This window comes from Dendrobium catenatum, unplaced genomic scaffold (assembly GCF_001605985.2).
Source record: "Dendrobium catenatum unplaced genomic scaffold, ASM160598v2 fragScaff_scaffold_758, whole genome shotgun sequence".
In the NCBI taxonomy this organism is placed as follows: domain Eukaryota; kingdom Viridiplantae; phylum Streptophyta; class Magnoliopsida; order Asparagales; family Orchidaceae; genus Dendrobium; species Dendrobium catenatum.
This window is the reverse complement of record NW_021319220.1, coordinates 345,942-373,257: the sequence shown is the minus strand read 5'-3', so window position 1 is coordinate 373,257 and position 27,316 is coordinate 345,942. Positions and strand designations below refer to the sequence as shown.

General features: G+C 34.7%; 1 protein-coding gene across 1 annotated transcript; it reads right to left on the bottom strand.

Annotated features, from left to right (window-relative positions):
• Positions 1–7,208: 7,208 nt before the first annotated feature.
• Positions 7,209–23,833, bottom strand: LOC110106165 (uncharacterized membrane protein C776.05). Its single transcript, XM_020835940.2, has 8 exons — positions 23,653–23,833; positions 23,441–23,560; positions 23,194–23,251; positions 23,009–23,109; positions 17,908–18,003; positions 17,722–17,815; positions 7,973–8,210; positions 7,209–7,778 (listed from the first exon to the last, which is right to left on the bottom strand). Exons 1-8 carry the CDS (start codon positions 23,728–23,730, stop codon positions 7,421–7,423), a joined length of 1,143 nt encoding a protein of 380 aa, XP_020691599.1. The 5' UTR covers positions 23,731–23,833; the 3' UTR covers positions 7,209–7,420.
• Between the last annotated feature and the right edge of the window lie 3,483 nt (positions 23,834–27,316).

Below are 27,316 nucleotides of genomic sequence, written 5' to 3'. Positions count from 1 at the left end.
TTAATTTGATTTCAATAAAAACTAGAGCTCAAAGAGATTTCTAACAAGCCGAGAACACTAATTTTGGTGAAAAAATGGATTTACTAGAATTTTTAGAAGTTCTGGGCATTTAAATGATTTTTTTAAAATCATTTTAGTCAAATCGGGCCGCCGGCGCGCCGAACCAATCATTGGCAATGATTGGCTGCGACGGCGGCGCTGCGCCGCGGCCTTGACACGTGGCGTGATCCTGCGTGGTCACTTAAACCACGTCGGCATGAATGCAAGCCCCGTCCGATCGGATCAAACGGGATCCGATCCGAGCGCCCAGATGGCGCCACGGTCACCCGCGCGGTCTGGCCAGGAGACCCGGGTTCGAATCCAGGTGAGGCGCGCGGGTTCCAGATCTGATCTGGACCGCTATATGATCAATCGGGACGGTCCTAATTCTGCTGAAACTGGAGGTTTTTTAAATGCCTATATCTTCTAAAATACTTAACCAAACTGATGAAAATTGAAACATAGATTGATGGTAACTATAATCTTCCAATGTATGGAATTTGAAGGCTCCATACACTGTAGATTTTCTACCGTTTCAATTTTAAATTTAAACTTAAAACATAAATAACTTACAATCTAGCCGATGGATTTTTGACTTCTTGGGCTTGTTGGAAAGATGAAGATGTCCTCTTCAACTTTGTTGAAGAACTCTACGAGCTGGATCTTGCTGGATTTGGAGTTATTCAAAAATTTTTTTGATTTTCTCTCTAAACTATCTCTCTTCACCAATGAGTGTTTTGGAGGCTTGGTTTCGTGGAAAATAGTTTGGGAAAGCTAGAAATGCTAGAGGAGTATCTAAAGAAGATTTTTGAAGAGCTTTTGGTGCTGGAATGGCTTTTGATGAGAGGGAGTAAGTGTGGAGAAGCTCTTAGGTTAGAATCATCCCTATTTCAAGCCTTTACCCTATTGAAAAATGTCTTTTAAAAAACATATGGCTGGCTGGAATTCACTGAGGGGGCTCTTGCATGATTGCCACCTGCCCCTAGGGTGGTTGGGAGCAGGGAATAAAAGTACACAAGGACTCATGAGGTGGAAAAGCCTCTTGGTCCCCATTTGGACATGTGGAGTAATTTAAACCACTTGATCTTAAATCAAGGGTTAGGATTTACTCTAGGAAGATTCTAGAGGATGATTAAACAGCTGGAGTGATTTAAATTAGGCTAGATTAGGTTTAAGAGGGGTTTAAATGGTTTGTATTAATTCAAACCATGAAATTTGGCCATTTGGAGCCAAATAAGCCATTTGTTGACTGAGTTGACTAGTCAACCAGTCAAATTGACTAATGACATGGCATGTGGGGGTGTTTGAACTAATGGAGGTGATTTGAGGATTGAAAGGGATTGGATGGTTTGAATATGTTAAAATAACCTATTTAAACATTAAAGGGCATTTAGGTCAACCTAGGTTGACTTGGTCAACCAGGTTGGCCCGGGACCCGAGCTTGGGCTCAACAAGTTTGGTTTGATGTTTTGAGTCTATTAGAGGTGGTTCTATGTTTGGAAAGGTCAATTTGGTCAAAATGCCTATTTTGACCTTAAATAGCCTATTTTTGGTCAACCTAGGTTGACTTGGTCAAACTAGGTTGACCCAGGATCTAAAAATGGGCTCAATCAATTTGAAATGATATTTGGAGACCAATAGAAGTGGTTACATGGCTCAAAGAGATCATTTGGGTCAAAATACCTGTTTGGACCCTTAAAGGGCCTCTTAGGTCAACTCAGTTGACTTGGTCAACCAGGTTGACCTAGGGCCTGAGAATGGGCTGACAGGTTGGTTTGATATTTGAAACTTGCTGGAGGTGGTTCATTCAGTCTTGAGCTCATTTGATCCAAAACGACTATCATATCCCCAAAGGGGTATTTTTGGTCATTTTTGACCACATGTCCACTAGAGGCTGAAATGAGTCCAACAAAAATGCAAGTTTTACTGATCAACGTATAAGATTAAAGGTCTGAAAGTGATTGGAGGGTTTGAAGAAAGCTTTAAGGTCAAAATCCACTGGGTGACAGGTCCAGTGGCATAGGCTGTAAATATTTAAAGGTTTTACAGCCTTTTGATTTTGATTTAGTTTTTGGGTTAGAGATCTCGGAATGGCTCAAATTTGGAGGGTTGCCTCTTAGAGACATGTCCCTCATTATGCAACTAACAGACTCCGAATCAGAGGTCCAATTGACTGGGTTTTTGAGTGTTTGAAAAATCCCTGAAAAAAGGGTCTTTAGGACAGGGCCCTTTGGACTTAGCGATTTGAGTCTGGGATTTTGGATTTGATTTGGATTTTGGATTTGATCTAGATTTTGAGTTTGATTAATTAAGTTTGATTTATCCAAATCATTTATGATCATTTGGAGGATCATAATTAATTGGATAATGTTAAAGTTTGATCAGAAACAAGATCACGGTTTGAACTGGAGATTAAGATCTTAAACTGGACTGGAGTCTGGATTTTAATTGAGGTTTGATTTGAATTGAGATCTGGGTTAGCTTAAGGCTAGGATTGGTTTGAAATTTGAATTGATCTGAGATCTAAATTAATCTCAAGGTCTGGATTGATCTAAGGTCTAGGTAGCTCCTAAGGACTGAGAAGATCATAGGGTCTGGATCTAGGAGAATCTTAGGGTCTAGTATAGATCCTAAGGTCTGAAGTCTAGAAAATTCCTAGGGTCTAAAGTAGATCCTAAGGTCTGGAGTCTAGAAGGATCCTAGGACCTAGAATAGATCATAAGGTCTAGATTTGTTTGGAAGAATCCTGGAGACTAGAGTAGATCCTAGGATCTGAAGTCTAGAAGAATCCTAGGATCTAGAATAGGTCCTAGGGTCTGGAATCTAAGAAGATCCTAAAGATTAGATTGGTTTGAAGATTAAATTGATTTAGGTTCAGGATTAATCTGGAGTCTGGGTGGGTCACTAATGACATCATACAAAAATGAGGTCAACAAGGAGTGCGTCCGAGGCTCACTGAATATGCATGATGGTTCTATAGTGGTTGATATGCTCATACGGGTCGGACGTCCCGTCGTAAAACTCGATGCTGGGTACTTTGAATCCAATCGGAATGGGGTGCTGAAGAATGGCTTCAGTTAGAGGTGATGACTCCTAGAAGTCCCTCTGTCGGAGAATTTGCCTCACATCTCCTCGGGGGAACTCTTCTCATACTAATCTCCACAGTTCATGACGTAGAGCATTGTGAGAGAGCCCAGTAACGTGTGGTTGGGCTGAGTCTTCTGGGATATCTGAAAGAATGCGAGGTTGCCGAGTTACGGGCGAAGGATGTGTAGAACTTGCTGTATCAACAAGTTCGTTATCCTGGCGTGACTGTGGATGTCTTTTTGGCATAGGAGGATGAATCTACGCTTGAAGATGTTCGAGTTGAACATCTTCGGCAGTGATGGAGCTCAAGGGAGAAGAACTTCCTCTTGCTGTGGTAATGTTGGCTGTCGAGACTCTCGCAGGAGTTGAAAGATCTCGTTCTGAGATTCTTCCATTTTTCGGATTCTCTCTTCAAGTGAAGGTCCCGAGGTTCCTTCTCCAATGGCGTTTTTTCCCCCCAGGATAGAAAGAGGCAGATATCGGGTGTCTATGATTCATAGACTGATTTCTGGACTGGTGAGAGTTGGAGCGAGAAGCTCCAACGATGTTATTGCTACGTCTGTTGATCATCATAGTAATACTTGGAGTTATGGAATAAGATTTTTGCATACGGCGCCAAACTGTTGTGGGCTAGAATATTCCCGGCGGTAGAGTTAGAAATTTTTGTCAGAGCATTGTACGAATATCTAGCACACAATCAGAAGATAAAAGAACACCATGATTTTTACGTGGAAACCCTAAAAGGGAAAAAACCACTGGGCCATGCCCAGTTGAAAATAATTCCACTAGTATTTGTTTGAAGTACAAAAGGCTGATTTCTCCTTAAAATTTAGGGAAAATAGCTTATAATGCTTCACTTCCGGATTTGAGATCCAATTACAACGTCGGGCAGGGTTCTGGCGTCACTTGGAGATTGAGCAGAATTCTGGCATCGGGCAAAACTTTGGCGTCACTTGAGCGTCGGACAGAACTCCAGCATCGTTCAGAAGTCTGGCGGATTTCCGGCATCGGGCAGTACTCTGGCGGTGGTCGAGAAGGAGTTATTCCCTCCTATCCTTCTCTTCTTCTTCTCTTATTCTTCTCTTCTTCTTGCTTGGGTCCCCTCTCATGAGAAATGATGGGTCTATTTATAGATTTTCTGGAGTGACATAGCTTGTAAATAGGTGTGAGATCAGGGGCAAATAGGGAGTGGTCGAATGTACGGTTGATATTGAATCCCTTGATCATGCACCGTTCATCAGACATTTGAAGGTCTTAATGATGTTGGAATTCGACGATCTTGGGCTCGTTGGATTTTCCTCGTCGAGCCGTTTGATTCTACTATAAGCTCGCTAAAATCGGAGACCGTTTAGTAACTCAAATTGTGGTATGAACTTTCCAACAGCACTTCGAGTGCTTGATTTGGGCTCATTTGGGCTCGGATTAAGTTGAATTTGGTATCGTTGGGTTCGTATTTCCAAGACGCTTAGTTTGACTATAAGTTTGCTGAAATCAGAGTTCAGGTGATCCCAGATTTAATTTTTGAACTTTCCGGATTGATTTTGCCTCGAGATTCGTGCCCGATCAAGATAATGTTTTGATGATATATCAAAGCTAATCATGACAGTTACTTGAAATACCAATTATATTTATTACATTTGAAATTTGAACATGAATTTTTACAACTATTACTAAGGCTAATAAGAGTTGGTATGAGAAATAGTAAATATAATGTGTTGATATTTTTTCATTCAAGAAACGTTCTTTAAACTTATTAAACTCTCCTCTCGTATTGCTAGCTCTAACATTATCTTGGCCATGGATTTCTTTAGGGGTGTCAATATTTAGCACAACCTAAAACTCGACCTTGACTGGACTAAAAAAATTCTGGATTCGGGTCAACTGTTTGACATACAAGTAGGGTTCGGGTTCGGCAAATAAACCCGTTTTTAAAATAAAGTCTTGTTCAGGTTGACATGGAAACCCGAAAATGACCCGGGTTGACCCGTTTAATATTATCTTATTTAATATTTCTTTTTTTAATCTTATTCAAATTATCTTATTTAATATAATATACAACTAGGCCATCACAGATCACGGGGAGCCGTCCAAGTGTCCAACGTTATCTTATTTATTTATTTATTTTTGTTCTTATGCTGTTTGAAATTTAAATGCATTGTTTTATCCTTAAATGCATTGTTTCATACTGCAATTTTCCCGCAACTAAGGCTTGATGTGACCCAACGGGCGTGTAGTATGCACACACGTGACGTCTGAGGATAATGTGCGAGTCAAACAATAAACTTAAGTTCTAGCTTGATCCTCGTATGCGAGTGGATAGGAGTTGACATAGCTTAAACTACCAAATAAATATACGGTCATGGCGTCGACCAAAATATTTATTTTAATACATTCATATTAGGTTTTCAAGGTTACATTCATATTACGTTTTCAAGGTCTATAATAAAGGAAATTCACTAAAAAAAAAAAGATAAAGTCGATAATGGGCCAGATTCTCTGTCGACAAGTAGACATAGTCGGCAAGGTTTAACAGACAAAGAGAAATCACCTATAAATACTTAATGATGATCATGTTGAATGTTATTTCAATCAGAGGAGAACACAAATACCTAAAAAAAATGCCTCCCAAATTCTTAAATGCCTATGAAAATCCAAAATTTAAAAATAATCACCTCAAATAAATATGTTTAAAATGAAATTAATCATCAAACACTTTAAAAAAAATACACATCTACCCTCCGCAATAATTTGTCAAGGTGGACAAATAAGAAAAACACTTCAACTCACAAAGAGCAAATGTCTAGTCGAGAATATCATTGGATTTATTCTCAATCCATCTATATTAGTAAGGACGTAACACATGTCCTCTAACCGGTAATTTCGTCACTAAATGGCACCACACTAATGGTTTGACTGCTAAAGGGCATCATAAGTAAACGACTATGACCGGGACCCTTTGATCGGGTGGTTTTGCCACCAAGTGTCACCATTATATTACTATCATAGTCAAAGCCCATATATTTCTCAATGCCTAAATCCTTGAGTAATGATCGATATGGCATAAAGCCTTCTATTAGCTATGGTAGATTCAAATTTACCCCTTTAGGTAAATATTAACCCCAAGTTTACCAAGTACCCTTGGACAGAACAACTCATGGCTACTAATAAGGATACTTTTGTCAAGTTGAGTTGACTATCTCCTCTGACTAAGTAGACTAAGGATCATGATGACTGAACCGTGGGATCTTGATATAATTCATCATCATTCCCTCAATCATCTTATTTAAGTGCAGGATGATAAATTTTCAATTTTAAATATTAAATTCCAATATCAAAGTCATACTACTACTATACACTAGATACCACATATTTTTTACTAGCCTTAATTGTTCTCTCGCTATTATGATGGGTAATTAACAATAGGGGTTTACGTCTATACGAAACCTGAACTCAAATCATAAAGTCCTCGTAAAATGAGGGCAAAATCTCTAGGTACTATCTTCAAAACCCGATATATTTTCTAAAAATTTTCCTAGGATAATACTCATTAAATCTCTCCTCAACAACCCGAAGAAAAAAACAATCGTAGAGATGCTGGGGCGCAAAGTTTCAGCGCCCAAAGAATATTTATATTATGTTGGTTTAAAATAATCAAGTACTGTTACATTATATATCTAAATCATAGCATAAGAATATTTTGATGCAATATCATTTACAATGAGGTTATTAGTCATTTTATATTTCTCTCTAATTAATATCAACATATTAAAGAACAGAGAATATTGCATTGAATCTAAGATGAATAGCATATGATTTAATTATATATTATCAAGACTTCAGTAACATATGTCCATTTTTGTTAGTAATGCATTATAATTATATTTACAAGGAGTGCTTCAATATTAGTTAATCAATATATGCAAATAATTCTTTTCATAATAGATGCATTTTAAAAATATATATAGCCTTTGAATATTATTTTATATTAAAGGATGAATTATCTTGATTATTGAATAAAATATTGAATTTTTCTTATTCTCACAATATTCATACTTTTTTTTCTCAACAAACTAATTATAATCTCTTCAATATATGATTCCCTTGAGTGTCCTTTTTTTTCAACACATTTGCCATCCTCTTATTGATATTCAAGCAAGCTATTGTGATATTAAAAACCAGAAACTAACTACGAAATACATAAAAATCAACAGTTATGAAATAAAACAGAAAACATCTACAATAAAAACCACTCTAAAAAAGAACTGCACGTAGAGAACAATTTCTTACATGGCAACTAGGACGTCTTCTTCACGTTGTTCACCTCATTATTGTTGAAAACTGAAGAAGCAGATGAGGGCGGCAGCTCCAGAATAGGCTTCATTTCTTGTTTCTTCTTCTCCTTGAGAATAACCTGCCTTGGCATGACATCAACAAGAAAGTTCCCACCATTCCAGATGGTGGCAGTGACCTTCAGTAACTGGAAGATTACGTTCATTCGATAGGAGAGGAAGATGGGCACAGTAAGGGCCATCGTCGCGACGGTAAAGATGGCTTGGAGCATGATGTACATAATAGGTCGGTTGTGATCGCCGAGTGTTCCACTCAACCTCCACCAAATGTTGTTTGCCTTCTGTGCCTTCTTAGAGAGCTCCCTGCGAAAAAAGATCATCATTTACATGGCCTTGAAACTTGAGTGATGCTAGATCCGTTATAAATCAATGGGAACAAAATCTTAATCAACCAGTAAAAAATTTGGAATTTCATTTGATTTACTTGAGTTTCCTCTAATTTCACAAAGCCTTAAAATGAAGAAAAAGAGGAAAGCACTGATAAATTGAGAGAAGACCTGTAAGAAGTCATGACTTCTGGATCTTGCAAAAGTCGCTGACGGCGCAGAACATTAACAATGAAAAAATAAAGTAGTTGCCAGAGAGTGTAAGCAATCAGAGGAACCAGAAATAACCAAGTCCATAGGTAGGACTTGTCCTCCACGTAAGGCCATGAAACTCTTGCAGTTCTGCCCACGGGGTGCATGGCAGCAAAGGTTTCTGGATTCCACCATCTAATAGTAAAAAACACTATACCTGAAATTCAGAATCTTTCATGAGTAGGAAAAAAAAAAAAGCAAAAGTTTACTTCTAGTTTGAAAATGTATGAGAACATACATAATATAAAAAAGTTAATCTGGTGTATACTGGAGCATTTCAATAGTAAATGTAGGAGGTGATCAATGTTATGTTATGTAAATACTTAGCATGATAAAGCTGAAGCCTAGGTTTCATTCAAATTGGGAGAGGGGTTATACGAGAAGCATTTCACTTGGGTTGCATGAATAGAGATCAATAAAGATGCAAAACAATACGGAGATTGACCTTACTAACCAGATTTTATAAAGAGAAGGAATGTAATAGCACAATGTGGGTTTCCCCTGATCTTCCAGGCATGCAACCTCCAACGGCCACAAGCTCTTTCGTGAGGGTTGACTTTACAGTGATCTCACACGTCTCACAATTCCACACGCATTCACTCATCTTCATAGTCCACCAGCTAATACAAATCAAGAAAGCACAACTCTTGGATTTGCTCCCCTTTTCAAACCCTAAATCTGTAGGGGCTCTCAGTTTGGATCAACTATCAAATCCTCCAGAATCTTCTCCACAGCTTGGCCTTCCTCCTACACCCTCCTAATACCCTAAGTCATAGCATAGGATCCTGGCTCTTGCAATTCCAAACCTAAATAGGAGGGGCCTTCTCAAGCTTCGCCTGCTCAAAACCACACCAATACATTTCTCCACCTCCACACCTTTGTCTACCAACTATCAACCTAAATCAACCCCTCAACCACCTTCACACCTCTCAAACAAACCACAAACAAACCTTGGCCAAGCCTCCACGACCACCTGAAAGACAAATAGCTCCCTAAAAGCTAACTCTCAGTCCCTGCAAACAGGCCCTCCACATTCAATGCAACTCATACCAAGTTCCTCCCAATTATTCACCCCACCCTGTCCATGCCATATGCAATAAGTGAGAGTTGTCCCTCTCGTTTATTTCCCACCACCAAGCTCCATTATTTCTGGCATCAGTGCTTTATCCATCTCTGGTATCAAATTAATAAAAAAATATCTGGTATCAATGTAAAAGACCTAGAAAAAGACAAGGAGTGCAATCAAAGCTACTACAACTTGACTTAAACAAGTGGAGAATTTGTTCGGGTGTTCTTGGAGATAGTTTTGGATGTTTGGAAAAGTGCCCAAGGATGAATCAAAGAGTAAGAGGTGGAATATAGGCATGAACTGGTTTTTTTAGGTGATTTGCAGTGAGATGCGTAGAAGGAAAAATGCCCTCACGCAAAATGACATGAAGGGAAATAATGATAATATTAAAATCGTTAAAATAAGGATTATAACACATGTAATCTTTATGGTTGGTAGCATAACCAAGAAACATACAAGCCAACTTGGGTGCAAAATTATGCCCCTAGTAAGGTTTGAACCATGGATGGAATAGACACCCAAAGATTTTGAGATATGCGTAAAAGTGGTGGATTGTTGTATAACAGCTGATAGTGAGAGAGCTTCTTTGTCACCAAAGATGGAACACGATTGATTAAATAAACCATATTTACAACCTAGAAATTAGGAGATAAGCCAGCTTTTAAGAGTAGTGTGCTAGTAGTTTCAATTCAATAAGATGATAGTGTTTCCATTCAGCTAATCATTCTATTCGGGTGTATATGGGCCGCTACATTGATGATATATACCCTATTGAGTAAGAAGAGTTTGAAATAAGTTGATGTTATACTCACCATAGCCATCTGAGCAAAGAGTTTTAACATGAGAAGAAAAAAGACATTCTGCCATGATTTTAAACCGAGTGAATTTGGAAAGTTTTTTTTATTTAATTTCATCAAATATATCCTGTAAGAATAATCATCGATAAACAGAATATAATATTGTGCCCCTGTTAAAAAAAAACTAGGTAGTGTCCCAAAATTCTGAGTGTACTAGTTCATACTAGTTCAAAAGGATGAGTATGGAATGAAGTAGCAGCTTGAAACGTTTTCTATGACTTTTAGCTAAATCAAGAGTTAAATGGAGGAGCACAAGATGAGAATACATATAGTGGGTTTTTATTGAGCTAAAATAGATAATATAACAAAATATGGAAGGCCTCTACCATGAGATTGTGGAGATTGATGTGGACTTTGTGGAGTAAGGCACAATATTGATTTTTCATATCATACAAACTTTTACAGAAGAGTGATAGAAAAGCAGAACAATTAAAAGCAGAGAACTCTCATTTTATTAATAAATGTAGTATAGTGACATGGTTTTATACATAAAGAAGGGAGAATAAGTATGATGATAGTGTTTCAAAATGAAGGGTAGTGGAAAGAGAAAAAGTAGCATTTGCTATGACAGCTTTTTATCCGTTATCATGAGTAACCTCTGCAATCTTCATTTTAAATCTCATAATTTGGCACAATTTAATTTGTTGCAAATGAGTGTTGAATATTAGCATGACTGATTAACAAGCTTTAGGTCTAATTTGAGTGAGTATCATGTCAAATAAAATCTACCCTTAATGAAAACCAACCCCATCTTTACTTTACATAAGTGTAACATGCAAATGAGGGTGTGATCCACTTCAACAAATTGGCTTTACAAACTTTTGAATGTCATCAAATCATAACACTTGAATTATACTTGTTTGATAGTTGTTTTGACACATTAGTTATGCATGTTATTATTGTAAGAACTAGTTGTGTCAGTACTTTGAAGACCTAAAAAAAATTCCATGTATTTTAATTCAGTAATTTTACAATGGTCACCATTTTTACAAAAAACAACACTTTATTAAGACTTTATTACATTTGTGTTTGCATCATGCCTACATCTATGGATCAATTAAAAAGGTTTGCTAAGTTGATAAAAGAGTTTACCATTAAACCCAATGCCATTGGAACTAGGACCCAAGAAACCATCCCCTTGTCTAGCAAAAAATGTGCTTTTGCTTTCAAGAATGGAAACAAGAGGACATTTTTCAATGTACACAAATGTAACAAAATATGATGTAGGTTAGATACTTATGAAAATAACACACTATCTAATATCTACCATAACGTTCCTAAAGCCAATTTAAATTTTGAACCTCATCCTAATCCTTTCACTAATAGTTAAGACAATAGAAAATCATTTCTTGCAACCACTGGATGTCTAGTCCCCATTAAATTATATAGTTATTAAGAATGAATATGATGTGATGTCCTTCCTATGAAGATCATGCATACTCTTCTATGAAAACAACATACTAATAACATAAATGTTGACCACCAAGGTCATCATTGTTCATGGCTTTAAATCCAAAGGCAAGTCACACCATTTAAGTGAGAAAAATGAAAGCTCACATACCAAGGCACTAGTTTTGAACTCAAAATTGTGTCCAATCCTAAAGATCGTATACAAACCCATTAGATAGTGATTGGCTCACTCACTAACTCTTCTCCAAATGTTACAAGGCCACCATCTATTTTTTATGATCTTAATACATATATCGAAGTGATCATTAACAAGTGACACACCGCTTTGACACATCCTTGGATGATCTATCGTATTACTATCCTAATGCTATTGGACCTTCATATATTTTATATGCTTCGGATACACCCACCCTAAAAGTTGGTAGGGCACTCCAATTGTCATGCCATCTGATGTACTACAGGATGAGCCTATCCTTCTTAAGAAGAATGTCATATCTTTTATTCATGAGATACACATATCTAATGTATACTCAAACCCTCAACCTAGAAATACCTGACACACACAAGGATCAGCCTGCTAAAATTTTGTTCTTCAATTTTTTTGGTAACCCTTACATCATTTGGTAAATTTGATTTCAAAACATTAACTCAATTTAATTTATATTTTATTTCAAATTTTTTTAAAACCCTAATTTTTTTAAACCTTTTTTTTTCTTTTTCTTTTTTTTGTAACCCTAATGTCATAAGGTCAATGTCATTAGTATATTTAATTTAAATTTTGGGTTACAAACAAAAAAAATAGAAAAAAAAAAAGTGTATTTAATTTACAGTTATTTCATTTTTTTTTTCTTGAAAACCAACTTTTTCTTTTAATCCTAAATTATCTTTGTTTGAAATTTTTTTTGTTCTCAACTTGTTATTGTACTGTTTTATAAAGGATGGTTAAAACTAAGGATAAAATCACGTCAGATCATAGGAAGGACCGGGCGTGTAAACATAACAGCAAGTTAATGTATGACGCTGCAACAAGACATGTGTTCTTGAAAATGTAATTATTGTAAGAAGATAGTGAAGGGTGGTGCAACTATAATGAAGGAGCACCTATCTACATACCATAATAATGTGGCACCATATGCCAAAGTACATGATACGGTGAAGGAGAAGATTAAAGCATATATGAATAAGACAATAATGTCAAACCACCTAGCACATAAACAATTTGATAAAAGAGTTGATGTTGGCTCATACTACGGGAGCGAGCATAGTGGTCAGGACTCATCATCCTTATTGTAAACATGTATAGTAGGGGTGCAAGTGGTCCCATGGATCACTACATAATGAACACGTAAGAGGATAGAGAAAAAGAAAGGCCTTCTAAATCACAGAAGCTGACCTCGGAGACTGTTAGGGAGGCATGAATATGAGTATGCATTGATATAAGGAGATTGTTTTATGAGAATGCTATCCCTTTAAACGTTGTAACATCCCCTACTTACTACAATATGATTTGTTCAATTGGAGCCTATGGCAAGGGTTGAAACCTCGATCCATGTATAATTTGAGGACATGGGTTTTGAATGAGGAGTTGACAAACACTATGAAAGGCATTGAAAAAATCAAGAAAACCTGGAGTCAAGCAAAGGTAACTATCATGTCTGATGGATGGTCAAATATAAAGAATAGAAGCTTGATAAATATATTAGTCAATAATCCTTACAACACAGTATTCTTGAAGTCCATTGAGGTATCTAATAAAGTAAAAGATGTTGTTTTTTTGTTGATAAGACTATAGAGGGAGTTGAAGGTAAACTTGAATTATGGAGGTCAACCTTAGAGTCTAAAGGCTTTCGTTTGAGTAGATTTAAACTAAATATATGGAGTGTAATTTTAGTAATAATAGATATAGTGGGGGGATTGTGACTTTGAGAGATCAAGTCATTAATAAGAGTACACGTTTTAGATATCTTTGATCTATTGTTCAAAGTGATGGTGAAATAGAAGGGTTATTAGTAGTATTCAAGTTGGATGGTTGAAGTGGAGGAATGCATCGGGCATGTTGTGTCATAGAAAAGTCTCACTCAAACTTAAGGAAAAATTACATAAGATGGTAATGAGACCTGCACTGCTTTATGGTGCAGAATGTTGGCCATTAAAATAGAAGCATAATATTAAGTTAAGTGTTGCAGAGCTGAGGATGCTTAGGTGGATGAGTGGCTTTACTCTTAGAGACAGGATACGAAATGAGCATATACATGAAAAGATTGGAGTAGCTCCAGTGGAAGATTAGATTAGAGAGAGTCGCCTTAGCTAGTTTGGTCACATAAAACGGCTGCCTTCCGATGACCTGATTAGGAAAATAGATGTATTAGATTTAGCTTATGTTAAGAATGATAGGTGCTGAGAATCTGACCTAAAAAGACTTGATTAAAAAATATTAGAAATGACATTCCTTTATTAGATTTAGATGAGAATCTGACTCTTAATAGGACACAATGGAGAAAAAGGATTTATATAGCTGAACCCACATAAGTGGGATAAAAGCTTGTTGTTGTTGTTGTTGTATTGATGGTGTTATTTATGAGATTGGAGAGCACTTAATGGTTCAAGTGGTGACAAATAATGCCAATGCTTCTAAGATTGTAGGTGCAAAGCTTATGTAGAAGAGAAAGCATTTATATTGGACTCTCGATGTTGCACATTGCATAGACTTAATCATCAAAGAACTTGAGTTACAACAACATAACAATGTACTGACAAAAGAGGAAAAAAAAAGAAATAAATTTATATATAATTATTTTTGGGTTTTGGCACTTAATGAGAAAATTTTTCAAAAAAAGAAATACTAAACCTATAGCAACAAAATTTGTCAATGCATATTTGACTTTGCACAGCATGTTGAAGGCAAGACAACTTTTGGAGGCTATGTTCACTTTAACACAATAGCTAAGTCGTGCTTGGCCAAGACAATTTGAGGGAAAATAAATGAGAAAGATTATTTTAATGACAAATTCTAATAGAATGTTGCTAATGCTATTATAACACTAGACCACTTGTGCAGGTTTCGAGGATGATAGGTGCTGAGAAGTCTATAATAGATTACATATATAATGTTATGGATAAAGAAAAAAATTGATTGCCCACAACTTAAGAGGAGAAGATGACAACTATAAAAAAATTTGAAATATTATTGACAAAAGGTGGAGCTACAACTTCATTGTCACTTTCATGCAGCAAGTTATTACCTGAATCCTCACTTTCAATATGCAGAGAATAAGTCAAATAATTTTGAGATAAAATTATGATTATACCATTGCAATGATAGATTTATAGTTGATTCATCAAAGAAAGAAAATATTAACATGCATTTGGTTCCTTTCAAGAATAAAGAGGGCTTCTTTGAGTTGCAGCAGGGAAAAGATAGTTTTAAAATGATCTCTACATAATTTAATTTGTTTCTTTATTTTGAATAAAAATGTATATATATATATATATATATCAAAATGATTAATTCTATTTATTATACTTAATTATTTAAACCTCAGTTGAGTGGTGAATATAATTTGATGAAGAAACTCCAAAACTATAGTGTTTTGCTATTAAGATTTTGGGATTAACGTGCCTTCATTTGGATATGAACGCAGTTGGAGCAAGTAAATTCAAGTATACACAAAGAGAAAAAATCGTCTAATAACTGTAAGGATGAATTATTTGGTGTACATCATGTACAACAAAAAATTCAAAGATAAAAACTTGAAGAAGTGATTGAAGAATGACAAGAAATCTTTGATTTGTGAGAATATGATATCATATGATGAGTGGTTTGTAGATGATGAAATGAAAGTAACATCTGAATTAAAAAAAAAAAAATTGAATATTATTTTTTTATGGTGACAGAAACAAAACATCCACATCTACTACAAGCTAACTACAAAAAGAAATAAAGAGAAAAGGTAAAAAAATTAATTTAATTTTATGTTTTTTTAATTTGAGGTATTACTCTCATCTTTATGTTGATGATAAACATTTTGAGAAAAAAAAAAAGATGAATGAAATAAATGAAGTAGATTCGGGGACATTGGACTCCACAGGTGATAAATAGGGAAAAAAAGCAATTTGTTATGATGACAACAAATAAAAACCCCTTAGTGATGACAACGTAGATAAATTCTAAGTTGTTGCTATACTATTTCATTTTTTTTAGGAATTAAATGGACATGAGTAGAGAACTAGAAAGGAAGAAATTTTGAGCTGAACTTTATGTTATATGATATTTTTATGTAATTCATATATTTTATGTTGTTTTCCTCTTGTGATGATTGGATTTAAATTCTATTTAATGCAATTTACTACTTGTCACTTTACATCTTATGCAATTTTTTGTTTCCTATATATGCCAATTTGTTACTTCATATCATCACCCTATTCCATCCACTCATACAAATAAGAAAACCCTCCCACTCTCAAACCCTAGACTATAAGCACCTCATTTGGATCATCCATGATATCCCCCAAGCTCCTCCCCACACCCTAGTCTTCCTCATATATCCTCTTACCACCCTAGAGTCATCCCAAAAAGTATTGGCTCTTCCATGCAAGTCCAAACCTACATAGGAAGGATCTGCTGTATCACTTCTCCAAAACCACACCAATCCATTTCCTCCTCCACCTCCACACCCATCATTACCACCTCCCAAGTTTCAGCAATCTTCCAACTATCTTCCCACCTCTCATACACATTACAAACAAATCTTGCACAACCTCCCTCTACAAGCTAATGCCAACAAATAGATACCTCATCAAGACTACCTCTAATAAAATAAAATAAAAAATAATAAAAAAAAAATCAAGACTACCTCTAGGCCTCCTCAAATAACCACTCAAAATTCAATCCAAACAGCACCTATTTCCTCTATATAACTTCCCACACTCTCTCCGCTTCACAAACAAGTGAGAGAAATAACTCTCATTTCTTTCCCACCAGCAAGCTCCATCGTTTATGGTATCACTGTCCTACCAAGAAGTTAACCCGGAAACAATTAGATTGGAGACTCCATATTATACTCATAGTCTGTCCTAACAACTGTCTTGGATTAAAATAGGTCAACCCTAACCCGACCTTCTAATGCCAATGCAACATTTTGAGGTTCCTCATCACCCCAAGTCTGATATGCCGTATATTTAGCAAGAACAATACAATCTGATTGAGGACCTTGGATTATAGGAAGAATTTGACAGTAGAAAGCAGTAGAAACATCTAAGTAATTAATTGTTTGTGCTGCTACAATTGAAACAGATTCATAGAACTTTTCTCATGGCTAGCTACTATGTGGGACGTAAAGGATAGATACAGGAGGAGATGAGTATTCTGGTAGGACACTTGTGATAATCGTTGTTAAAGCATCTGCAATTGTCATCAAAAATTATGACGTGATACCAAAAAAGGGTCAACAAAATAAAATATAACTGGAGATCACTCTGCAAACAACAATTTAAGTGCAGCATAAACCGAAAGGGTAAGATTCTGAAATCGCAAGATGAGATCAAATAAGAAGAAATAATGCAGCCAAGAGCTTCCATAAGGAGCTCCACAGGTTCGTAGTAAAGCCTTGCATTAGATCAGATACTAATGATGCCCAAGCACAACAACATTGATGGGAATTAAGATAGCTAAGAAATATCTGATGGGTAATGCGACTAGTTACGAAAAAGAGTTGAATAACATAGAGCAACCACTACAAAAGCAACTACAAAATGGTTGGTCCTAAAAATTTTATAAACGACACGTTATCTATCATTCTTAGAAGAAGTTGATCTTAAAGGGGTAAACGGCAATTCTAAGAAATTTATTATAATTAAGCTGTAGTTGGTAATGGGAGATCATATTCCTTCACCAGCATTAAGCATTGCAAACCAACCACTGAATAATCATCCCCATAACCTCCAGCACACGGCACACTCACTCTTACACAGTTCCTATCACACACGTAGGAGAAAACTTTGTTTATTGGTAAAATAATATTTTTTAGAGTTGCAAAGGGCATGTAATCATGCCAAGTACAACAAAGGCTATCCAAGATCATACTGGCAGTTTATCAGTAAATACATACAAGTATGATCACTACATACCCTTTCCTATAGTAAATTAAATTAATAAAAGCATATATCTAATTATGCCTGACAAAAAAGAGAATTTTAAACCCCAAAATTGAGCACTAAAATTCAATTAGTTGAGAAAATAATCGTGCCGTGAAAATATCAAATGCATGCCTAAACACTTGAATGGTCATGTCAACATTGAAACAAGGTATAAATTCACAACAAAATCAACATACCAGGTAAAAGATGTATAAGGACACTGACAATTTTGTCAAACGAACTGAAAACTAGGCTACAGCGCCAAACAATCAAAGCCCAAGCTAATGGACCCTATAGCAAATATATTGAAATAAAAAAAAATGATCAGTAGGAAGTAAGCAACAAAGAATTATACAATGGAAAAAAAAATATTATCTGCTTACTTCTGCGAACGAAAAGCAAACCATAAAAAGCTTCTCATTCTTTGGAAACATGAGTAGCATAACCAAGAAGAATGTGTTGGCATAGTAGCAGAAATCCTGCAGCATCCCATGAATAGTTAGTTCAAAATCAACAAAAACATCCTACAAAATAAAAAATAGAATCTGAAGTCTTTTGAAATTAGTAAATGCATGCAACAATTATGATGAGTGCTCAAGCGCACAGCTACACGAATGACACAGTAGAATTAACTTTCAAAAAAAAAACTTTTCTTCTGAAGGACAAATTTATACTATATATGAACAATCACAAAGTCAAATACCCAAACATTTATACGATATAAGAAATGACATGAGAAATCAAAGGATGCAGATCCAATAACTGCACTGCAAGCTATAGATTAATAGAAGCATGTCAGATGCAAAGGAAGGCCATCATTATCATTATTATCATTAGGCTTGTCACAAATATTTTGGGTGGTTTCACAAATCCTTATTTGTCATTCATTTCAGAAGAGTGCTACAGATGTTGAATCTACTTTGCACAAATCTTTAGGAAAGCTCTTAATCATCTTATTTTTCATTTACTCAGGTTGTTTCCCAATCATTGTATATTAATTTTATCTACTTGTCTTATTAGTGCATCTTCTAACATCCTTTGAAGCATACTAAATCATTAAAGTTTATTTTATACAATCTATATTCAATAGATGTTACTTATATAGTCTCTCTATAATAATCATTTCTCAATACACCATTCTAGTTTTATCACAAATTCATCTAATATTTTCATCTCTTCCACATAAAATCAGACAATCAATAATTTCTTAACCACCAAAATCTGATATTTATGTAGCATATCTAGCCTAATGCCGTTTTATAAAGCTAACCTTTCTCCAAGATATGTTCTCCTCACATGCAACTCTTGACACATTTCTCTATTTTAACCATCTCACTTTAAGTTTTAGCTCTAGATATTATATCCTCATTAACATCGCTGTTCTTTGGTATTGTTACATCTAGCGTACCTAAAGTTTGGTATCACCTGATCCTTCAGCAATATTAACTAGAAACCATCAATTTCACATGATAAAATTGAAAGAAATAGCCACCCTTAGAAACAAATTAAAAATTAAACTAACCCTCCCTAAAACCATCATAATAATAAAAAAAAGTTTCTCATTCATTATTATTATCTTCCACAATCTAATATTCATCACCCTTATCTTGTTCAACTAATAGCAATTAAAAAAAAAAAACTAACCCTCCCTAAAATCATCATCATCATAAGACAAAATAGCCTTGTCTTCTTCATTGTTGTCATCTTCCACATTCTAATCATCATCAACCTTATCTTCTTCAACTACTAGCATAATCCTCATCATACACCCGAAATGAGCAAAATATCATGTGATGTTTGCACCTTGCGTAATGGATTATAGCTCACTTAAAACACTAATATCACACTCTATTTTGATGGTTTGCACTTTGTAACAGAAATAGTGCATGGAGTAAACCTCACTATGCTATGAGCAAACATGTATGTTACTTAGTGTTATTAGTATGTACTTTCTCAAGATAAAATTTCAACATTTCTTTTATATCTTCATTGTTAATCAACCAATCTTTGTAAGATTTTGAGCTTAACAATTCGTAATCCCCAAAAATACTTTTTTATGCAATTTCTTAAAAGCACATTTCTTTGCCTCAAAAAATCTTTTGCACAGCCTTGCTCTATCACAAATTCTACTTATGCATAATTTATTTCAAAACTCTTCTAAAAGTTCAATAACAATGTTCTTCAAAAAATATAAATATGCAACTAGCTATATCATCCTTCAAAAGTCTTAAATCAACAATGGAAGAATAAAATGCTTTACAGGCACAAAACAAAAAAGGAACATATGGTAGAGTCTTTTATTAAATTGAAAATATAAAACACATATTAGACTTTGTTTAAAATAGCTAATTTCATACGAGCCTAAACAAAATAATAAATAATAATCCTCAGCCTTGTCCCTTAATTTTTCACTATTTTGTTCAATATTATATCAGATGGTCATCAAATATGAGTCCTTAATTAATTGAAAGTGCTCTTGAATGCATGCGCTCTAGGAGAAAATTTAGCATTCAACTAATAAAGAAACAAAATGGTAGTATTTATTTGATTACATTAGAAAAGTATGCGCTTTAGGAGACAATTTAGCATTCAACTAATACAACAATAACAAAAACAACATCAATCATTTGTCCCACTATGTGGGTGGGTCGGCTACATTAATCCTTTTTCACCATTGTGTTCTGTTAAAAGTCAAATTCTCATTTAAATCTAATAAAGAAAAATCCTTTCTAAAATTTTCTAACCAAGTCTTTTTAGGTCTACCTCTACCTTTCTTAACATAAGTCAAATCTAATACATCTGCTTTCCTAACCGGGTCATCGGAAGGTCGTCGTTTTATGTGACCAAACCATCTAAGGCGACTCTCTCTAATCTTATCTTCCACTAGAGCTACTTCAACCTTTTCACGTATATGCTCATTTCGTATCATGTCTCTAAGAGTAAAGCCACTCATCCACCTGAGCATCCTCATCTCTGCAACAATTAACTTAATATTATGCTTCTCTTTTAATTGCCAACATTATGTACCATAAAGCATTGCAAGTTTCACTACCATCTTATAGAATTTTCCCTTAAATTTGAGATTGACTTTTCTATCACACAACAAGCCCAATGCATTCCTCCACTTCAACCATCCAATTCTACTAATAATATCCCCATCTATTTCACCATTACTCTGAACAATAGACCCAAGATATCTAAAACATGTACTCTTATTAATGACTTATCACTCAAAGTCACAATCCCTCCACTAGATTTATTATTACTAAAATTACACTCCATATATTCAATTTTAGATCTACTCAAACGAAAGCCTTTACTCTAAGGTTGACCTCCATAATTATTGGGTATTATGTTATGACTATATAAATAAAAACTATAGTCCAAGCCAATGTTTAAAATTGCGTATTCGGGTATTGAGGCGTTTTTCATTCGTGAGGCGAGGCGTAAGCCTCAAGGCGTTTTGAGGTGTAAGCCTCAAAATCAAAAGATTGCGTAAACATAAAATGATAAATTTTTTAAATACTAATGAGTGAATAATATAAAACATAAAAAAGCATAAGATATGAAGTGAAATCAAAATATCTCAATAATAAGACAACATGAAATATAGTTCAACTCAAAATTCTATCTTTCCCAAATCCAGTATTCTTTTCATTAACATATAATTCCAATTTCTAAAAATAAATAGCAATGACATATCACATAAGAACTCATAAATCATCAGCACTGTCATCACTAAGGGGTTCTTCATTTGAATCATCATTATGATGAACTGCTCTCTCCCCTTCCTCCTCTCCTATAGAGTCTAATGTCGGGCATTTACTTCAAAATTTATGTAAGTTTTAATATATATAGCGTTAGGCGTAAGCCTCATACCAGTGAGTCGAGGCAGGCCTTAAGGCGGGCCTCAACCAAGTTGAGGCGCAAGCCTCATAACAAAAACTCGAGGCGTAAGCATCGAGGCATTTTTTATTGGAATTGCGCAAAGGCGGGTCTCAAGGCGAGCCTCATATTGCGCAATTTTAAACCATGGTCCAAGCAAGTAATATGTCATCTTGTGTATTATGTTGTTATCTCATTAAAGATACAACACGAGTAGGCTAATGCATTTCATTTTCATTATTATTTGCATATCTACTAAATGAAGAAACCCATCTTTGGTATACCTAATCATGAGCATGCTACCATCATATGCATGTATATAGCTCATGCTTTTTAGAGAACATCCCTCCTAAGCATATTTATAATCATCTGAACATGTGTATTGCAATTGTTTTATATTTATGTTTGTAGAGACCTAAGTATGTATATGAGTAAATTGTCTAAGCATGCAAACATGCGCCTCTCTTGCATGTACAGGAGTGTTATAGTGTATCCTACCATCCCTATCACTCAAAACTCCCTCCAATCCTTTATTGGCATGAATCAATATACATGCATGATTGTGCATCAACACAAAATATTGCTGATTTCGCAGCCAGATTTTCAAATAGTAGTGAAAGTATTCTCGTAAGTCTTAAAGATACACGAGGGATATAATTCACTTATCTATCAAAATTGAAAGAGCTAACATAAACATCAATGAGCACAAGAGTTAGGTATTTAGCATTTCTGATTACATGATGCTCATCATAATATGCCATTGTCCCCTCACCAAGTTTCCTCACATTCCAAAGCAAAAGCAACCTAAGAGCAACATAACAACCACAATTCATGGATTTCATTCTTGTAATATGGTTGTTCATATTCCCTTGGAATTGACTATTATTAGCTTCACATAAGTTTGCAAAATCAACCCTTCATATTGAATATTATTAGCCTCAGGCAACTTTGTGAAATAAAATTGGTGTTAATGCACAAGTCCTAACTTTAAAGTCAATAGTTATCATCTCTACAACAATACCATTCACAAGAACGTTACAGGAGACATCCAAAGTATTGGAATAACCTATCATAGTAAGTGAAGCATGGTCTATTAGCTATGCATCAAGTATGAAAAAGAATTATGAAATCTGACTCATCACTGGTAGTACGAAACAGCATGTAATGATTACCTAACAAACAAAACAGAATTGAAGGTGCATAAAGTTTTGAAATATGAAAGGTCGGAAGTTTTATTAGTCAATCTAATTGAACATATCTCAAAATGCAACTTAGGATTACCAAAATACCAAGGCATAATTAAGTATACATATTCATATAGACAATATATTTCTAGAAGAGACAGAAGATCATCCTATTTATCAAATGAAGAAATGTACAGAGTAATATAATCGAAACATGAGTGTCTCAGGCCAACGAGATTTAATCAACAATATTGACTTAAACTAATTTAAAAGAAAAACACATCATGGAGTACCCAACTTTTTGCAAAGAGTTTAACCATCAGTGCCAAATTTAAACTAACAATTAGAAAGGGATGGACTGCCCAACTGTTTCAGCTATCAAAAAGAAAATAAAATGCAAAGCAGAATAGCTCACCAGAAGGTAATAGTGCCATTTCTTGTAACGATAGTATATCCATCTAAGAGGAACGAAAGTAATATAAAACAAACAGTAAACATATGGAACATCCTGCGGCCCTGAAAAACCAAATCATGAATAATCTAAGAAAACAGAGTTCATATTCTTGTCAAATATTAAATCCTGGTATGAGCATCACTTACTAGCTCCCAAGATATAACAAAATCCGCCAAATCCAAGAACACCCAACAAATGAGTCACCTGAATCATCAAAAAGTAATAGAAATTCATACCTACTAAAAAAAACCGTAAGAAGGGATGAGTTCAAAAGCAGTATACTTTAATAAAACTAATCCCTAAACCACCATAAATTACTAAAAAGGAAATAAAGGAAATAAAAAACGTAAATAAACAATAGGAATCCAATGAAAAATAGTGAAAATATGCGACCTTAGTTATAAATCTCTCATGCTCCTCTGCTCGCTTGGCAATCTTATCAGCTTGCTTAGATAAGATCTCCTTCGTCTGCTCCGCCTGCTTCGACAATTTCACCTTCGTTTCCGCCACCTTCTGAAGATCGTCAAGGAGAAGGGAACCCGGCTGAGAAATAAATCCAAACAAAAAAGAAATGAACAAGGGAAGAAATTAGAGTGGCGCAATACCCTGGAATGGTCAGCGATCTTCTTCCTCATCTTTCGCAATCCCTCCCCATCTTCGACGGCCTTCTCTCCCTCGGCCATCTCCTCTAGGGCTCCTCTTCCAATCCTCTCCTTTGATCACAGAGCAAAGTTTCAAACCACAGACAACTCGAGGCTCTCTCCCCGGAAGGTGACCAATGGCTTCTGATTGGATGTTCTCCGCTAACTTATACTAGTAAAAGGAGAGTAGTTAGTCTTCCACCGTCGGATTAGGGCGATTTGAGGCGATGATCATCTGGCCGTACAAATGGTAACGCATCTTCTATAGAATATATTATCATGTGATCATTATCATGAAGTTGTAAACGACTAGACTCTAGAGTAATAAACATTCTTGAATCAAATTGATGTAAATTCAAAATCAAATGTAAATAAAATTATAATTTAAGTTGGCCAAATTTTAAAAAGGAACAGGATAATTATATGAATTGGCATTAGGAGCATGTAATAATAAAAATTTAAAGATGATATCAAATTATTTGGTGCATCTATCGAATGCATCAAATCATTCAGCGCAATCAGCTTCATGTCTGATCGATCAGATCTGGTAATCGCATGAATTTCACCCAAGTTGTGTTCGACTCGTGGAAAAATCGTTCTAGTGGGGCAGTGGTTGGAGCATTTATCTGTCTATATAAGTTGCTGCTTCAGTTAAAGTCTATTACTCGAAAATCAGTGAGCACTAGTAGAAATTTTAAGGTTATAGAATTACCTGCATTTATGTAATTTTTTTTTCCGGTTTGAATTTTAGATTAGAGATTAGAGAATATTTTCTGAGGTTGTATGCATGCATCTTTATTCTTTCCTAATAATTCTTCTATATTATAATTTTAGTATGAATTAAGATTTCATTTAGGACGATTTTCTTATTATTTTTTAAAGCATATTTTTAGTACGAAAAATTTAATTTTGGTACTAAAAAGTTGTTTTAAGAATCAATAAGAAAGTCATCTCAAAAAGACTCAAATAAAGCCTAAATATAATATTTTTTTGTCTTGTAATTATGAAATATTAATCCAAAAGCATATCAAAGAAATTTGCATATGTCACTTAGGCTTCGTGTGGGACAACATTTTTACTGCTTTAAGTGTCACTATTATTTCCATGCTTCCAGAAATTTTTGTACTAAAAAATATTTTTTACGAAGCAGTAAAAAAGTCATCCCAAATGAAACATTAATTTTGCTTGTTTTATCAAGCTTGATAAACATAGGCTTCCTTTGGGACGGTTTTCTTGCTACTTCTTAAAACAGCTTTCTTGTACAAAAAATTTAATTTTTGTATTAGAAAACTGCTACAAAAAGCAATAAGAAAGTCTTCTCAAACGAAACCTTAGACTTCATTTGGAATAGCCTTAGGCTTCATTTGGGACGAATTTTTACTATTTTTAAAACAATTTTTTAGTATAAAAATTAAATTTTTTTACTAAGAAGTTGTTTTAAGAAGCAATAAGAAAGCTGTCCCAAACAAAATCATAGGTCACTACTTTTTTCCTGCTTTCAAGGTATTTTTGTATCCAAAAGCAGCTTTACAAAACAGTAAGAAAGTCATCCCAAACGAAGCCTTAATCATAAATTGCAGGATATTCTTATTCAGTGTTCATAATGAAATAAAAATAAATTAAAGTTTGATAAGATGGTGTATATTCAATCTTATCCTATTTTTTCTTATTTTGTTAGGTTGTGTAATTTATGATTATTTAAAATTGAATTAAATTAGCCGATCTTGCTTCAAAAAAATAAGATTAATGTTAATTGTAAAAGGACTAATTGTATATGCAATTAATCTGAAAAAAAAAAAAGAATAAAGCCAAGCATGATGCTCTAAAAATTTATTTTTCACTTATTAAAAAAATACCGATTGTCGTTCTTGCAAGCCTATTGGTTGGGGAATTTAGAAATTTAGAGATTTCTTGATACATTCACAAATGAAATGGTGATCATTTTTAATGTGTTTAGTTCTAGCTTGAAAAATTGGATTATGTGCAAGCCAAATGGATGAAATATTGCCACAATAGAGAGGTGTAGGTGCATCAAGTGAGACACTAAATTCTTGCAACAAACGACATAGCCAAATGATCTCCATTGCAGCAGAAGAGAGCGCTCGATATTTAGCCTCGGTAGATGATCGTGCAATTGTTTCTTGCATTTTAGTAGACCATGAAACAAGAGTGCTGCCAAGAAAAGTATAATAGCCTATCGTAGACTTATGATCAATAGAGTCGTCAACCCAGTAATGTGGATTTATGGTGAGCTATTATGTGACTTGCTTAGTTTGAAATTGCTTAGATGTTTTTTGATATAAAATTAATAAAAGCCTAGTAAAATAAGCAAGTATGCATGTCAAATCAAGTAATAAAATGAGAATAGAGTGTCGATCTCATGAGGAAGTATTCTGCTTAATTGTAAATTTACTACTACTACTTACTTCAAATGAACTACTTATCTAATTGAAAAATAAAAATGATATTTTTTGAGTTTTTGTCACGAAAAAAAAAAATTTGCAAGAATAATTTTGATACTTGTGGAAATAAAGTATTTGGACTAATGAATCTAAATAACATAGTTTGCCTAATGAAACTCTTTGATTTTAGATGTGGATCAGAGAATATGAATCCCTAGATCTCTGTTGAACTTGTAGGAGTGAAACGAAAGGTTTTTGACCTTTCTACAATTTTTCTATCTACATAGAACAAAGAATATTTAATCACCTTATGTCTAGGCATGTCAATATTCAATTTCAATACTATTAATTATTCTAGTATTCCTCCATCGAGGCTATACATCACACTTGATTTTAACTACACACATGATCATTATATGCATTAAATGAAAAATGGGAGATATTGAAAACATCAATTTATCATTCAAGACACAATAGTCTGCATTAGTACTTACTATATTTTTTATATCATCATCCCAAAACTAAAGAATCAGCTAGACCTGGAAGATACAACAAGCAAACTCATTTTTATTTCATTCATTAAAAGAAAAAATACAAAGAGAAGTAATAGAAAAATTATCACCCAAAAGGATCAAATGATCTTCTTCACACTCCTTCCTCCAAAAAATAGAGTTGCTTATACAAGCAGGCTATGATCCCTATAGCAAAGTATCTTGCACTTTCTTGAATCCCTTAGACTTTACTTTAAGGGGCATTCAAGAAATACACTAAGGATTATAGAATTTTACTTAAGTGACAAACTCTCCAAATAATGGAAATGAAAAACTATTTATAGGAAGTATAAGGACAGGCTCAAGCACCGTGGCACTCGATAAGGTGGCACCGTAGCGGTACAAAATAAACTAACTCCTCAGTGTTGTAATGTTGGCTCCATTGTGGCACTGGCTAACCTGGCATGTTTAGTGATTGAATATACACTTCTTTTAGCTGAGTTGGCGCAGTTCCTCGCATTAGCAATTGCTCTATCATGGAGCTCCAAAAATTTAAGTGTTGCACTACTAGAATGTGATTTTCGGTGTTGTATCATTATAAGGTTAAGTGCTCCAACGCTCATTTTCTCAAGACTCTAGCACCACGGTGATGAATTTGGGCGCAACGACGCTGTGATATGCCATATCATTAACCTTAGTGATGCTATGATACTTGAAAATAGAGAATATTGTGTT

What these genes read in the sequence shown, in the direction of transcription:
- LOC110106165 (XM_020835940.2), bottom strand. Translation starts at nt 23,730, where the DNA reads ATGGCCGAGGGAGAGAAGGCCGTCGAAGATGGGGAGGGATTGCGAAAG. An exon ending in AATGGCACTATTACCTTCTG is followed by an intron (nt 18,004 to 23,008) that starts GTGAGCTATTCT and finishes GGGATGCTGCAG; the next exon opens with GATTTCTGCTACTATGCCAA. An exon ending in TTTGCTTTTCGTTCGCAGAA is followed by an intron (nt 17,816 to 17,907) that starts GTAAGCAGATAA and finishes TATTTGCTATAG; the next exon opens with GGTCCATTAGCTTGGGCTTT.